The sequence below is a fragment of the Neltuma alba genome, unplaced genomic scaffold (assembly GCF_004799145.2).
Source record: "Neltuma alba isolate B1F8T4 unplaced genomic scaffold, ASM479914v2 tig00004131_pilon, whole genome shotgun sequence".
Lineage (NCBI taxonomy): Eukaryota > Viridiplantae > Streptophyta > Magnoliopsida > Fabales > Fabaceae > Neltuma > Neltuma alba.
Window position 1 is genome coordinate 5,924 of NW_021633577.1, and position 17,461 is coordinate 23,384.

Below are 17,461 nucleotides of genomic sequence, written 5' to 3' on the forward strand. Positions count from 1 at the left end.
AAGAGAGAAGGAGCGGTAAATACAATCAACTAAGGGTAAAATAGGAGGGAAAAAAGTACTAAATGCTCAAACAAACTAAAAAATAAAACTTATATTTTGGACCAAACCCCCTTCCAAAAGTAAAGCTTATATATAGGACTGGAGAGAGTATTAGTTAGAACTATCATTTAATAAAATCTTTAACATGTGTAACTATTATAAGGAGTACCTTGAAAAAAATAGATAAATATGAGAAATAATATGAATTGAGATTTTATATTTATGACCAAACTAAAAGTCAAATTAGTTTTTATACTGAGAATATGAGGTAGTACTACACTTTGAAAATAAGTAATTCGTAATATTTTATTTTAGCAAAAGCAGAATAAAATATGGGAGAGTTTATCCATCAAAGAGGTTCATGTCTTTGAATCTAAAATCTGGCACATTTATAACACATGCATGATTGATCTTGTCAGATATAATCTTAAACTTGCAAGGTAAGAAAAGAATAAAGAAAACTGATTGATAATATATCTTTATAAAACTACCAAATCGAAAATTATCTTATTGGGAAAATATTAAAAGAGAAAGATGAGGTCAATTAGCCTGCATACATTCAATCATGGACATGTATAGTATATACAAACCTTTTTTTCATATGAAAAAAATAAATTAATATTCATCACACATTGCTAAAATATTTGAATCATGAAATGTGAATATTATTTTCTGCACGCAATTAAGATTCAGATGCTTCGGCAGAATCACAAAATGATTAAATCTGATGTCTGTCTCAATCTCTCTTTGATTGGCTTTTCTTTTCCAAGCATCTTCTGCATTTTCCACCTGTACAGTTAGATAATCCAGCAATATATATCCCACTTGTTTTTCACGATATTGATAATTATTAATATATGTATATAGTCTTCTTTTTCAATTCGAAACATTATATACTATTATTACCATAAAGTTTAAAGGCTGGAAAGTTTGACAAGACTCAAAAGAAAAACCCCTCACCGTTTTAATTTTATCAGAATTTATCCAAACTTTGTCCATCACTTCAAGTTGAGAATATTCACCTGCTGTATAGCGTGGTAGAACAAAATTGTGTAAAGCTTCACCAAATCGAATTTAATGTCCTGGAAATTCGCATACCAATTATACATACATTTTTTATCTTTTAATTATTTTTTTGAAAAAATTCTTTTGTTTTTAATAATGAATACAAAATGAGGGGGGGAAAAGTAATTAAGTGTTTGAATTAGTCTTTTAAAAATAATTTTACGGAGAATTAGATAAGTATAAGAAAAATACTTTATCCCAATTTGTATAAAAGTACTTTTTTTAAAGTATTTATATGGTTTCGAAACACTCTCTCAGTCTTATAGAGTAGTGGTTGATGGGATTTAGGTTTGCATGCCAATTATGAAGCAATGAGCGATCTAGCTGATAATACTGTTATTGAGTTTTGGTTTGGATTTTGCATTAGATTAAATAAATGCCTTACTTTTTGAGAAAGTACTGTTTGTGTTATAGATGCTTTAAGATCAGATCCGTTGTGAAGGGCAACTTTTAAGTATGATTAAGGGGCACCAAAGAGAGAGACAAGTTTTTATTAACTTTCCACAAAATCTTATCTCCTTTCTTCACAATTTTCAAACCCCACGTCTTTTTTTTCTTCCTCCAATCAGTTCCTGCTTGCACCTTTATACAACATTTTACTTTTCTCGTCCACAATTTACAAATCTTTAATTTTTTTACGAGATGTTTGGATGCAGCAATTGAAATAAGACATTATTGATTTTTTTGGTTCAACGATAAATTAATTTTCTAAATCTAAACCGAACTATATATTCATCGACCTGGCGAGGAGTTTTTAGAAGGTCTCGCTGCTAATTATATTATTATAATATAGTTATATGACTTTTATTAATTTTAAAGAGAGATAGTAGATATCTGGAAAATTTTATTGCTTTTTGTCTTTCTCTTTCAACACAAATTCAATTAAGAAGCTAAGTGTGAACGGGATTATATATGGGATGAGAATGATCAGTAGGGATCAAATTCCTTTCATCGAGTTTTTGATACTTCGCAGATCGAAAGAGAAGGAAGATTCCTTTTTCTTTTCTTCTTGATTAGATTTCTGATTCAATATTCTCATCATAAAGAGTTAATTTAGATTGGGTGGTGAACATTGAAGACTGAAACAAGCTAATTAAATCACCCCCAAAAAAAATTTTGTTTTGAATATATATACACACACACACTCCTTTGATCCTATTTATAAGACAGAGAGAAGGCATTTTTTTGTCCTATTTATAGGGCACTAAAAGAAATTTTTTGTATGGATGTACAATTTTACCCATAATTTATTGTTGTGTTAACTTTATTTACATGAGATATAATGTATATTAAATAAAGATAAAATTAAAAAATTATTAAATTTTAAATGAAAATTAATGAAGTTTAAAATTTTTCTTGGTCTGTGTTAAATATTTAGAAGTGTTTTATAAATAAGAGCAGAAGAGCATATATAGTTATTAAGTAACCGTATAACCGAACGACAGTAACTTGTTTCAACCAAAAATTCGGTGAAATGACATCTTCCATAATGCTTAATTAACGTGACTTAATATATCTAATTCACATTAAACATGTAATAATTGAACTCTCCGCTCCGAGACCTTCCACCGACGACATAGAAGTAATTTTGTAAAAACACACGTAAAGAGGAATATAAAGAAAAAGTGAATGAACTAAAGATGATAATAATTAAGTTCCATGTACAATCGCACGCAGTCCTTCCCCCCCCCTCTATATATATATAGACACATACAAATATACTATCTCCGATTTTAATTATAACATTTCGTTTGTGGCTACAAATGAGACCAGAGGCTATTCCAAATGATTCAACTGATAGGGTATGATACTGTGCGTCATGGGAAGTCACGATACCAAAAGGTTCCAAGGCGGGAAGGGGAAGAAAGAAATGGAGAAATGCTTGTGCAACTCCAAAAATGGGGAATGATGAAAAAAAAACACACACACGTACGTAGTACGTGCCTGTATATTATATCTGCCACTCCATATCCCTGGCCATCATTCATCAGCTGATCTCTCTTAAAGGCCATATTTCCTTTGAAGGAAGTAGTACATCATCCTTCAATGCCTCAAACCCATATCTGTACTAAGCTTATGGGGAAAGATTGTGAGAACAAGTTATCCTTCTCCATCTTTCTTCCATACCCCCCTGTACTGTATCAAAGTAACCTCACCTTTACTTTTTTCTAGGTTTTACAACAGAACTGGTTTTCTTTGGTTATTACGAGCTTAAGGTTTCAGTGGGGAAAATGCAGGGAAAACCCTAACCCTAAAACAGTAAAACTTTTCTTTCGAACTGATTATCACCCACGCCGATCTGTCATCAGATAGAACAAAGATAAAAACGAACAAAAGATATATGTACGGAAGAAAGAAAAATGGTTCATACAGAAGTGCCTGCAATAAATATTGTAGCTAGTTTCGAAGAATAATAATCAAGACATTTAACCCCGCAAGGGAGGAAAGAAGAAATTAAAAAAAATCAAAAAATCAAAGCCTCCTCCGCAAGCCTAGCTACAAGCTAGAACTACTTGTCACGTACGTTATCATGAGCCTCCAAAGGCTCATTCCCATTTGCTACAATACACAGTGAGCTCTAAACTCTAGACTTCCCCCACAACAAGCGTCACCGATCAGCAGTCAGATCCATCAATATACATCACCAATCATACAGACACATATGAAAAATTAACAATGTTACATCGGAAACCCCAAATATGTTATATATATAGTTTAATCTTCCATGCAGTGATCGATCAACTATTCTTCTCTTATTACTTCCTCTTTCTCCTCCTCCTTCCTCATCTGAGTTGACACAATGATGTCCTGAAGCAGGCCATTGTCCCTTGACAAATTAGCTTGAGAAGAAGCCGCCGTCGTGGACGATGGTCCAAAACCTAGAAGACGATGATGATGACGGAAGCTGGAAAACGACGAGGAAGACGACGTCGGATTGGTAATGCTCAAAGGAAGTAGTGGGGATGCGCTATTATACAACAAAGCATCGTCCTGTGCCTGCACATGGTCTTGTTCCTGAAGATGATTACTTAGATGCTGATGCTGATGCTGTGCTTGTGGTGGCACCACATACTGTTGTGGCGAACCGAGCAGGCCACAACTAGCCCTCGCGGGTCCGAACCCGACACTTGCCCGAGTCGTCACCGGACTCGGGTGCGTGTGCTGTCCCTCGTACGTCGTCACCACGATCGACGAGTCCTCCGACGACCGCTCCACCCGCTTCTTCACGCCGCAACCAGGGGTGGTGCAACGATAATAGCTCCTTTTTCGAGGAAAGGAACAGAGCAGACAGGAACGTTAATGTGGGTAACACTTGGGATGATTGTGTGACAAGTTAGAAAGAAATTTCTGAGTCAAAATTCTTGTTCTCTCAATTAAAAACAAAACGCGTACGAACATTTTAAATATTGATATCTAGTTATGTACCTGGGATAGGGGCTGTTTTTGACAGCCTTTTGGCCATATTTGCGCCACCTATAGCCATCGTCGAGTTGGTCGACTTCGCTCTTTGTCATGAACGCAAATCTGGGCTCTCTTTGCTTCTTTTGGTTCTTCTTTTTCGGCTTCAGCCTGATCCCACACAGATCGATTTTGTGTGCACAGAACACAACAATAATTAGCTAGTGCTTAATTTAATTTGTCCCCTTTTTTTTAAAATATTTTTTCCAAAAAGCAAAATACACAGACACAAAAGAAGAAACTGATTCAGATGCCACCCTAGAGAACTGTAACTGACTGTTATTTTTTAGTACTGAAGTTTTCTCTGTCACTGAAGACACAAAGTTGAGAAGCGAAAACAGTAGGAAGAAGAAATGAAAATCGTACTGTTTCGTAGTCTTTTGTTGATCGAGGTCGCCTCCTTTGGCTGCATCCCTGTGCTCTTCATCGTCAGGTTCTTGTTTACCACTAGTGTGGGGTTGGTCGATGATGGTGTGATCGGCAAGGGGGGTTTCATTGGAGGAAGACGAGATGGAGGAAGAATTGGGGGAGGCCGGAGTAGTATTCAAGACCTCGGAGGATTCCGGGACGTTGGAGCTCGCCGGCGACGGAAGAGGGTGGTGGTGAGTGGCGGAGGAAGGGAGGCAATCGAACAAAGAAGGACTGTAATCTTGCAGATTGAGCAGGTCCATGAAGGCGGAGGAGTAATTAGGCTTGTAATCGTTCTCCGATGAAGGCGTTGTCATCATCATCATGTCGGAGATGCTTGATGAGAAAGTAGGAGGTTGAGGGAAGCTCATCAGACTTGAACTACTCATCGTCGGAATCTCGTCGGGAAATGCCACGAAGTTTGCCATCTTCCACCTCTCGCTGCTCTCTTCTTCTCCTTCCCCTCTCTTCTCATCCATTGATTTTTATTCATCGCTTCTTCTATATATCATCAACTTAAAGCTCTCTCTAGCTAGCTAGCACATATTCCTCGTTTATTTAAAAAGGAAAAATAAACTTTTTTCCTTCAAAAACTCCAAAAGTGCGCTTAATTTTTAATTTAATTTAATTTTCCATGCTGAGGATTGTAATTAATTCACTTGATAAGAAATAAGAATCCGTCTTTTTTAAATTTCAGAAGATATTTTAATTAAATTCAATTGCTTTGGAAATGGGTATTATATTTCGGTGACACCAATTTTGAAATGACAGGTGTAAGAGTGAAAATTATAAATTCACATTAAAAAAATATTAATATTGGGAAGAATTCGCCTTGAGAATATTATTGCTAATTGTATATGGAATTTTGTTAGGATGTGTGAAAGGACTTTTGATGTGTAGGGTTGGAACTTTGGTTAACAGGTTGGCGGGGGAAGGTTTCCCACCCCGGGGGCGACCGACAGATGTCGGTAGCCAAGAGTACGGGTGACGGTGAATCCTGGTGGCATTAAATACGAGTAAAGCAGGACAGTTAGTGGGGTCCACTGCGATTCAACGCGGAGATTTGACTGGCAACCGGATGAGTGTGAACAGAGCCCCTCTGCTCTCTCTCTCTCTGTGCATGTGATGCCTCGGCCTTTTCCATTGGCTTCCATTTTCTCTTGTGCGGCACGTAAAACTTTTACCCCTTCATTTTTTTTTTATAATTTTTTCCTGAATATTTCATCGGCACAAAAACACATGGTAATGACGGTCTTTTCCCAAAATAAACAGTGTGGAGAAGATTACTGCAACTTCACGAGAAAAAAAAAAAACCCAAAATCATCATGAATTTTATTGTCATTTTTAACCCTAAAACCTACTATTTTTATTCACTTATAATAAAAGTTTTTAGTTAATTATATTCCTTTCTCGAAATGACACAGTGATTTTCCAAATAAATATCCCTCTGCTGTTTTCTCACAGCGCTATGGGAAAATATTTAGTGATGTTTTATTTTATCCCTCATAATTTTAATAATCATCTCATAAATTTTACGTGAGGATTTTACTTCTCTTTAACTAATAGAAGTAAAATATTTAGATTTGTAACGACTACAGCCCTGCAATAACCTTTCTTACAAGATGCATGAGAGTGTTAGAACCTCTTTATAATATAAATAGAGTGTTAATGGTAGTCATCTGCTTTAATTTAATTTAAGAAATATGGTTATTGAATATTTTGAATAATGAAGATCAATTCTAGTTTTTAATATATTATTATATTAATTTGAACTTTTGTATTTTCTGTGGATCTATACGCATCATTAGGACTTGATAAAATGTGGAATTTTAAAAAATATCTAACATTTAGTTGAAAGTTTTGAAAAAAGACAAGTATTAACATGAGGATTTGAAAATAATTTTTTGTCCATATCCAGTTACTAGCTAACCATAATTTGAATTTAACAGTTAGATAGACAAGCAAAAAATCGAATTTAAGAACTAAATTATTGGAAGAATCTGTGGGGCCCGGCTGCTTTGTCTTTATAATTTGTATTGTAGCTACAATTTTGTTATCTGGTTCATATGATACTGGAATCTTAGCATTAATAATTAATATGCATCACCATTCCATTTTTCACAAAGACAATCTAATCAAACTAATATTTTTGAACCGTTATCTGATCCAGTGAGTCCATAGTTTAAATTTATTAGTCAGAACGATAACAACAATAACTTAAAACCGATCTATATATTTTAATTACTTTTAAAAGGAGACTTCTAATGTTTGTAAACTTGTAAGGTAATTTAATTTCTATATTTTGGAGAGCCAAATAAATCCAACCTTCTTTTATTTGACCATTTCAAAACGAGTTAAAAAAATGCAATATGCCAGCCAGGCACATTCAATCATCAACAGACATAAAATAGATGTGCTAGTTAAATATTTAAATTAGGCTCAAAATTTTGGGAGAAAAACAGGAGATTTACAATAATGAGCATGAAGAATTATTTTGTTTGTGCAACACAGCTAATTTGTGTTTTTTTTTTCGTTTTTTTATATATAATTAGTGTTGGAGGGATGTATGTATATGAAAACGTGTGGGAGGTGGGGCTGGGGAGAACAAGTTAAAATTGTGTTTGGGAGAGAACAAACAAGAAGGCAAAATTAATGAGGTGAATGTATAAAAATGCCAAAAAAGCATTCATCAAATCACATCAACAATAATAAATCAATAATAATAATTAATTAATACGGAATAGCCCCAAACATGTACTAGATGTCGCTGGAAAGGTTTTGCATGCACTTGGACCATTATTAGGGTTTCATTTGGCTTCCACTCCTATGTGGACCCTTATTCTCTCCAATTTTTGAACCATCTTAACTATTCAATCTTTTTTTTTTTTCTATGCTTTAATATTCCAATCATCACACTGTGCATCATATCATAATTATTTCATCAAATTTATCAACCAAAAAAAAAAAAGAACACATGCTACCAATATAATAATGCAATTCATTTTTTAAACTCCATGCATCTAGCGTCCATCCACTACATTTTCTTTTTGTTTTTTTTTTTTGCGGTTTACATCCGTATGTAAGACTGGCCAAAAAAACTTTTGGCTTATACCCGCTATTCCTTTCATAAATATTTTAGAACGACATTACTATTATTTTAGTATTTTAAGAGCGATATTAATCCAAAATTTTTTTTTGAATATCCACAGTTTCTTCACGACTACTTTCAAAATATAAAAACGACCCCTGACCCAGTAACATAGTTTGTTTTATATATATATATTGGTTTTTATTACTATATAGTTGATATGTTAGCGGTGATTTTATATTACTTTCTTTCATATATCCATCACTTTAAATACAATACATAGCATAAGATCATCATATGCGTAGGAGGAATTATTTTTGGGTCTCAAGTAAGAGATCTAATTACCTAAAAATCTATTAATAACTCAAAAGTTTGTAATGACAAGTTCCGATATAGAAAATCATATCACGTTTAAACTTTGATCAACACAAGCCATTGACAATAGATTAACGACAAAATGTGAACGCAGGGCCTGATTGAATAAGATATAAAAGAAATTAGAAGTGAATTAATTTCCCTAGTAAAATTAGCTAAACAGACATAATAGTAATTAAACCCAACATGGCAACTTAAGTACCGTAATCCGACAATTGATGACATTATATATGATGATGATGGAGCAAAGCCAACAATGGAAGCAAACATTAATATCTACGTTCAACATGTTGCCAAATTTTCATCATGAGCACTACGAATAACCAAACAAAATCTAATATTAAATCGATCATATATAATGGCCATTATAATATATATATATATATATATATAATAGCTGGCTAGGTGTAGCGTGTGAAACTAAAAGCATAAACAAGGATTGAATTCAAATATTGAGGCTTGCCATATGTGATTCATTTATTTTTCTATAGCTTCATCATTGTTATTCGCAGTTGATACGCAGCTTTTAACTGATCTCTCAATATGTGGTGGAGTTTTATCTGAATTTGCCAAGTTTGAAGATGAAAGCACAGGGCCTTTTGGTAATTCCCGGTGAGGAGGAGCAAAACGTCGGCGTTTCAGAGTTAGTAAAGGGAGGCAAATTGATCGGGACGACTTTGTTCTGCATGGACTGACTCAAAATGAGAGGTCGCAAGTTGCCACTTGGGACTCAAATCGTCTGCTCCAAGCTCCCGCACGTGCCATCCATGCCTGACTTTTTTCACCTCTTGTGACGTCATCGCCACGTCACCGACAGATTCATTGGACGACAATCTACCTCCCCTGTTCTTGCCGCTGGGACTCCTCCGTCTTTGTTCGCATAAGAAAAACAATGACCCCTTTAAATTACAGCATCAGATTTAAAATGTCCATTTGAATTATTTTTAAAAAAATCATATATTTGAGAGGAGTTTTATTTCTAAAATATGAAACTTATTATTTTAAGCGTTCCTAATCACCAATCAAGCAGTACAAATTTTTTTTTTTTTTACCATTGAATGATTTAAATTTTAAAATTAGCAAAGAGGGAACGAAGACAAGAGGCGGTTGTTGGAATTACACGTGGAAGCATCGGGGACGTACGTGGTAGATCCAAAGGCTGGCTTTTTCTGAACGACGACGTGAAAGCACATGCACTTTACGCGGTTTTGGTATATTCTCTGCCTGCTTCTATCACACGCTTTCTGCCAATTATCTCTCTCTCTCTCTCTCTCTCTCTCTATATATATATATATATATTTACTTGTTTAGTTTAATATTTAATACCACCTTGCCACACACACATATAATCAAATTAATCTCTTGTCATTAAGATTTAATGACACTAGTTGGCTAGCTGTAATTAACCATGTAATATAATAAATAATGTGTGTGATAAAAAAGGCGCTTTACGAACATACATAGCAAATCCAACCCAACCCTACATGCTTGTCTCTTGCAACATGACGTGATTTATATTTAAAGAATCTTTCACTTTTAATCAAAGATCGAAGATCAAATTCCACTTCACGTGCCCAACATACAATAGATATATCAAAGCTGCTGAATCGGGAGGGAATTTTTTTAAAAATAAGCCAATTGTTCATAATGTAATATTTAAAGTTATTATATATATGAAGGCATGGGTCAAAAGTCAAAGGTGTGTGAATATTTGGCACGTTGAGACACAGAAATGGGAAAAGAGAACAAGAACATGCGTCGTCGGATTGGCTGAAGTTAAATTATATATTCAATTTAGGGTACACCGTGCGAGCAAGGGGGCGGTGCTCTTGATGATTTGATGCCGATTCATGCTGCACCTTATTAATTTCTTTCTTTCTTTCTTTTTTAAATTTTGCATTTGGTTCAATGAATGTTCTATATTCCATTTCAATTTCATACGTTAATTACGATCGAGTGAGGTAAAACATGAAATTAATATTACTACTGCCATTGATTATTGATGTTAAATATAATATTTATACCTTTCTATCGTGTGTGGCTTAGTATATGTTCAATTAAATAACGTTCCATTAAATTATCACAAAATGTAGCTATGTACTACTTTCAATCCTTAATATAAGAGTTAGTTTAACTTTTAATTTGATTTTAAACACACAACTCCAATTCACTTTGTTTTTCATATTTAATATATTTATTTTTTAAAATACCCCTTGTAGTAGTTATATATGTTAAGAGTTTCATTGTATGGTAGTTTTTAGCTATTATGTATGATTAGTAAAGGGATTTTAAGAAAGATAATACTTATTTATTACAAATAACTAACTTAACTAATTTTTTTAATCTACTCAAACCAGTTAATTAACTTTTATATTAAGGAAAGAAGATAGTATAAGCATCCCCATAGAAATGAAGCAATCTTATTCTTACATAAAATTATTACCTAAGGCGCACACAGTGCATATATATGCGCGTGTATTCGCAGAAGGTTCAAAGTTGTAATTCCCTCAAATATTATTTGAAGAGTTTATTTAATAACGCGACTCTCAGTACATATATAGGGCCCGTTTAGAATAGTTTATAAATAGTTTTTTAATCGTGATTTACGAAATATGAGGTAAATATATGAGAAAAATTGTCTCAACTTACATGAAACGTGCTTATAAGTAATTTTAATCATGATGACAAACAAGGCCATAATTGCAACTTCCAAACACCTATCAAAGCTACACTCATCTTTTAGACTTGGTAATCCATCAGACTATTTCCATATACATCTCTGATAAAGAGAAAGGGTTTTTCTAAATCCTATTTATAAAATATATAATATGTACTATTTTATCTTTTATTTATGAATTATAATATACGTTATTATTTTCTAAAAGTGTATATATTAAATAGGGATAAAGTTAAAAAATTATTATCTTATAGAATGAGGTTAGTCCAGTTTAAACTTCTTTTAATATGAATACTAAAAATATCTTATAAAACAAAACCAGATGAGCAAACCCATTTACTATTTCGGGGTCAGGTCTTGAAAATTGAAATTTGTAGTGCAAAATGGCTTTAGACTGACCATTCTTAGCCCCAAAAAAGGAGATCAAGCTTGGACTATATCCATTTAAGTTTGTTTTATTTTCCTTCAATTTTTAAGCGACTTATTTATGAAACGCTGAATATTTTATTTTTAGATAATGTTGAAGTTGAGGGCTAAACAGTATTTAATTCTAGATTTGAAATTTGGATTTTTAGATAATTTATATTTGTCGTTGAAGACTTCATATTGTATTCAGTATGGGGCTTAGTTCGGTCTTTTAGACATTTCTTTTTATCCTTTGACGTTTATATGTATATTATAATAATGAGAATATTAAAAAAGTTATCCAGACTTAGTCCTGAACCGAGTCATTTAGAGTTAAATTTGAGAAAATCTCCAAATCAGAGGTGAAAAGGATACATAAACCCGACTCCACAGAGACCGGGTTGACCCGTCTTGGCAGGTCCGATATCTGTATTCTATTACCGACCGTTTTATATTAATCATGCATGAATTTTCTACTAGGTTTAGTTGACTGGGAATATTATTGTTGATTTAGGTTCAGTAAGGTTCACTTCACTTGTTTATTACGGGTGTTATTTTAGAAGTCCGTCAAATATTCAATGAAGATCATATATTCCCATTTCAATTGAATAATGAATTTTAATCTCATCCAGGCCATCAGCATCCTTTTTTTCGACCAAACCCATTATTTGTGTTTTGTACTAATAATATATATAATCCATGTTCCAGATGTGAGTCACCATGTATGATTTCCAGTTTTCCTTGTTAAATTATTAAAGCGAAATGTCATAATCCATTACCGATACACTTTTTTCCTTAAAAAAAAAAATTAACTACTTAACTTTAATTTCTACTTATATATATAATTATGCTTTAGTGAAGCTATTAATTTCTTTCAGAGACACCCACTTTTCCGGTTTAACTCTAAACACGCATGATATCACATAAGCTTGTTAATTTTATATATGTTTTAGTGTTTAAAATTAATAATTATATTTACAGCATGGAGCTTTAGGTGGGAGCATTTTTCTGAGCTTCAAAAAGTTTTCTCGAGTCTTTACCAATAAAAATTGAATTTAGTAAAAAGGATTAGCTAGTCTCTTACAACATGGTAAATCAAAGTTTAAATCTTCACTTAGAGAGGTGTTTATATTTAGTACCCAACAGTGCCTTAAACAGAATTGTCTCCCATAGAAAGATACATGTACCTACCACCAAAAAAAAAAAGTTTTATTGAGTCTTCAGCTTATTTTTCAATCATGTTTTAGCTAGGTTCCAACTTATCCAAAAAAAAAAAAACAGGTTGAGCTTGGCGAATAACAGGAAGCATAATTTAGGAGTTGTTGATTAAATTTAGAATTATACTTACCTTATTAACTAATTCTTCCTATTAATACATTAAACCTCGTTATAAATTTAAAATATGCTTATTTTGATTTCATTAAAAAATAAATGATTAATAACTGAAAAATACACTAAACCTGTAAGTACAACAGTGAAATTTGTTGTTAAAGAGAATGATAACAGCAACAAAACAGTACCACTGCTGCAAATGAGCAAAAGCGCGTTGACTGAGTAGTAAACGAAGCTCCGGCTAATTTCTTTTTATTAATAATTAAAAAAATAAGAGCAACAACGCGCAAACGGTGATTGCGGCATCTCTCTTGCACTTTAGCATTTTAAAAATTGATAATAGTAATAAAGTTGGGGATGTGTGGGAATGGCGACGCATGTCGGAAGTCAAAGTCAACATTTTATGCCGAACGGCGAATAGTACCACTAATAATTAATAATACTTAATGTTAATAAAAATAATAACGTAAAATGGAAGGAAAAGGGTAGGACGGGAAAGAAAAAAGAAAAATGGAAACGCGTAGATGAGGAGGGCAGATGGGGACAAAGGGGCTTTCAATAAGCAAGCAAAGCCCACAAATCTGCTTCGGTTTGCGTGCACGCCTTTATAAAAACACCCTGCTCTTCTCCTTTCCCCCCCTTTTTTAATTAATTATTTCATCAATTTTTTCTTTCAAAAAAGTATTGAAAATAAAAATAAGGCTTTACTCAGGAATTCTTTCGTTAATAGTACTGTAAACATAATACTCCTTTTGTCCTTAATATAAAATCTAATTATTGAGTTAATTTTAGTCTTAAATATGAAATCTATTTTTTATATTTATCAATTTTTTCTAAATTATCTCTAGAGATATTCCTTCAACAATAATCAAGTAGAAGAAAAGTAGTGGATATTAAGGAAAATGATTATGATATTTTAGAAAAAAACATGTTATATTTCTTATAATTAACTAACTTACCTAACTTTTTAATCCGATCAAATTAGTTAAATAGATCTTATATTAAGGATAAGAAAAGTACAAATCATGAATTTTCAGCATTTACAAATAAATGCAAATATTGTCGGCCATTCAGTTAAACAAATATACAAAAAAAAAATTAAAGGAAAACAAAGGAACAGCCATTAAAAAGTGCCAAAATGTCAAATCAAAACATGAAAAAACGGGGGAAAAGAACGGGCCTCCCTCTCTCTCTCTCTCTCTCTCTGCATATGCACATTATACACACATTTTCAAGTTGTGTGAGATTGATCATAGAGGTAATGTGAATGTATGTATATAGTTGTATATAGCATATGCCATACATATACCTAAAGAACGATCAGTTTTCTAAAGGCTAAAAGGAATATTTCTACTGTTAATAATGCGTATAGATTCGCCAAAAACATATTTCCTGTAATAAATAAATATTCGTATACAGAGGACTGCTTTATATATACTTCCCTACCATTGCGTGCAAGCTAATGCTCCCGAATGTTCCACGCCAAATTTAAAAAACTGATGAAAAATCATTGTTCATTGTAATTTGAGAATGATTCCAGAGTTATCCATGATTTTCTTTCACATCTAAATGAATATTATGTCCCTTCATCCCTTCCTCTTATTATAATAATGATCTGTGATGTGTGTGACACATGGCTTTCTTAATTAAGTATAGTTTTAGTTCATGTGTGGACGTGATTCATTGAAACATTTTGGAGTGATTAGATTGCGTATTCTAGAGTGAGATATTGGTATATCTAAAGATATAAAGTGGAATATAGAGCCATACCATTATGAGTATATATATCATCACTTTATATATATATATATATATGTGTGTGTGTGTGTGTGTATGAATATATATGATCATTTTATCTCATGATGTGTTTTGTGAGAGTGAAAACTTGGATGACCCAGGTTGAAAACGGCTAACACATGAAGATAGAGATTTGAATTCTCCAAAGCTACGAGTTTATGAATTATTACCTTCGATTCTTAATATAAGACCTTATTTGATTTTTATTTTGGTTCTCAATATAAGACCCTAATCCATTTTGTCTCTCATATTTTTTTTTCAAGATAATCTTTTTAACAATGATAGTTCTAACCAATACACTTGCTTAGCAAAAATATTTCAGGAAAGGAAACACCTATTTATTACAAATAACTAACTTAACTTCTTTTTTTAATCTCTTCAAATTAGTCAACTACCTCTTATAATTAGGACTCGAGGTAGTATTTCTTAAAAACGAATGGTAAAAGATTAAATGGGCAAAAAAAAAAACTCTATATTTAAGTCTCACACCCTCTCTTTCTGGATCTGACATTTAAAGACTTTAACATGACAGAACCTGAATCTAAACATGGCATGTTTCATTGAGATTCCATGCTTCCAAGTTTCAACGACACTCCCAAGAAGCTGAGAAAGGAATAAAAAAGAACAAGAGGGCAGTGCAAACGCAGAGAAGAGGGACCAGTATGATTATTTTTAAGAATAGAAGTAGTGAAGGAAGCAAGAAAAGATAGAGAAAGTGTCGTTTATGGTTCAAATACCTGAACAGCTTTGGATTGCTTTTTTGACTTTGAGAGAGAGTTGAGGACGCAGGTACCCACCGTCGTTTATGGGTCCCCATGTGGCAGAGTGCCCACGCCCTTCACAAACTAAATTAAGATACATGGAGAGCCACCCTTTAATTACCATATTCAACTTCCATGTCAAGTAGTTAGATATAATAATCATAACACAACAAACAATACCTGTCTTAATTAGGGCACTCTCATTAGTGCAACTCCACCAAACTTTTCGCCCTTGCCTCTTCAAACAAACACACCCTCATCATCTACAACAAAGCCCTGTTCACATCAATATCTCGGAGATCATGTAATTAATGACGCTCAAAAGCATTTGAATTTAATATATACTGCCTCCGGTCTTTAACATAAGACTTCGTTTGACTTTTATTTTGATTCTAAATATGAGACCTCAATTCACTTTGTCTCTCATATTTATGTATATTTTTTTAAGGTAGTTCTTTTAATGATGGTGGTGTTAGCCAATATACTTGATTGGCAAGAATATTTTAAGAAAAATAAAACTTATTGATTACAAATAACTAACTTAATTTATTTATTTTAATGTACTCAAATTAGCAAACTGGTTCTTAAATTTAGGAATGGAGGTAGTATATGCTAATTAATCCTATAACAAAATCACATTCAAACAATACCAAGTTAGCGGCTATTTGGTATATATACTGTTTCCTTTATCATCTTTATATAACACTACGCTTTAAAATGATGTGAACTTCTTTTTATCTTTCTGGGCGTTAAAACAAGACCTTGACTTCGTCAATTCTTACAGAATAGGAATTATATTCTTTTTATGACAGCCGTTAATTATTTATTTATGATGCTCTCTATATTTATGTGCCAATACATGTGCGTTTTTTTTTAAAAAAAAAAGTGAGATCATAACATACATATCAAATCCCTTAAAGACTAAGATTCTCTCTGAGTAGTCAAGTTTTCAATTATTTATGATGCTTTCAAGAAATTTTAGGGGTAGACCAATTGACTGGATCATTATACACTAGACTAGGCATCATCTCATTTCGGACTAACAACAATATAATGGCCAATATTTTATATATATATATATATATATATTGCGTGTGTGTGTGTGTGTGTCTCATAAACCATTTGCATATAAATTAATAAAACCATTTTAGAGAAGAAGGATAAGGTTATGGAGATGATGATGAGAGAAGAATTGATGAATTGGAAGTGGTTGTCGACTTCATCTCGCGTAGTTTTGCCGACAGATTTCATTCGTTAACTGAAGCTTCTGTGGGTCCCCTCTGAATAGCAGCATTTGTTTAAACATGGTTGCCACTACCGTCCGTCCATACACATTATAAAACCAGGCATCAAACATTAAACAATTAGACCAATTATACTGAGAGAATAAAAATAAATACCCATATGTTCAATCCATCGCATGAAACAAAACATGCCCATCATCAACCTGAATATATAGTTTTTAACAAATAATGACGTTACAGGGCCTGATGTTTTGAAGTTAAACTAGCTGGTATGAAACTGGTTTCTTGTCTTTGACAGAATCAACCAGAGGAAAAGAATCAACAAGAGTTTCCACCATCTACGCCTAGTTTTAGAAAGTGGAACAAATTAAGAATCATAATCTCGATCGCCAACTTTGCGTATAGTTGTCTCTCATCAACCTCGTTTTCTGTGATTCTTGAGCAGTAATTATAGCAGTAGCAGCCTGTCAGATTCTTCCCAAATAAAAAGACAAGCAGTTGTAACCTGATCGATCAAATTTGCATGAAACTGTTGTAAAGAAGGTCAAATAGTTATTATTATCATCGATCAAGAGCCATATTTGAGTCTTGAATGACGAACATTACTAAAAATTGTACATGGAAGGGGAGAGCTGATATCGAATATGAAGAAGCGGAAGTAAGAGATCCAAGATGAGGACTGTGAATCATATATATGTTTGCCTTCTAAATATGAAAAATTGAAGGAAGAATTTTTTTTTTAAAGGATTGGCCACTATTTACAACCATCCTTGGTAATAGTTTTTCCATCCCAATTTTCAAATGAAAATAT

The 17,461-nt window shown here is 33.0% G+C and overlaps 1 protein-coding gene across 1 annotated transcript; it reads right to left on the bottom strand.

Moving 5' to 3' along the window:
• Nucleotides 1–3,480: 3,480 nt before the first annotated feature.
• Nucleotides 3,481–5,481, bottom strand: LOC114743787 (probable WRKY transcription factor 48). Its single transcript, XM_028932001.1, has 3 exons — nucleotides 4,930–5,481; nucleotides 4,531–4,674; nucleotides 3,481–4,366 (listed from the first exon to the last, which is right to left on the bottom strand). Exons 1-3 carry the CDS (start codon nucleotides 5,448–5,450, stop codon nucleotides 3,847–3,849), a joined length of 1,185 nt encoding a protein of 394 aa, XP_028787834.1. The 5' UTR covers nucleotides 5,451–5,481; the 3' UTR covers nucleotides 3,481–3,846.
• Nucleotides 5,482–17,461: the final 11,980 nt, after the last annotated feature.

Excerpts from the sequence above, each read along its gene's own strand:
- LOC114743787 (XM_028932001.1), bottom strand. The coding sequence starts at position 5,450 with ATGGATGAGAAGAGAGGGGAAGGAGAAGAAGAGAGCAGCGAGAGGTGG. Across the intron at positions 4,675-4,929 it reads CAACAAAAGACTACGAAACA|GCTGAAGCCGAAAAAGAAGA; the intron begins GTACGATTTTCA and ends GTGTGGGATCAG. Across the intron at positions 4,367-4,530 it reads AAAAACAGCCCCTATCCCAG|GAGCTATTATCGTTGCACCA; the intron begins GTACATAACTAG and ends TCCTCGAAAAAG.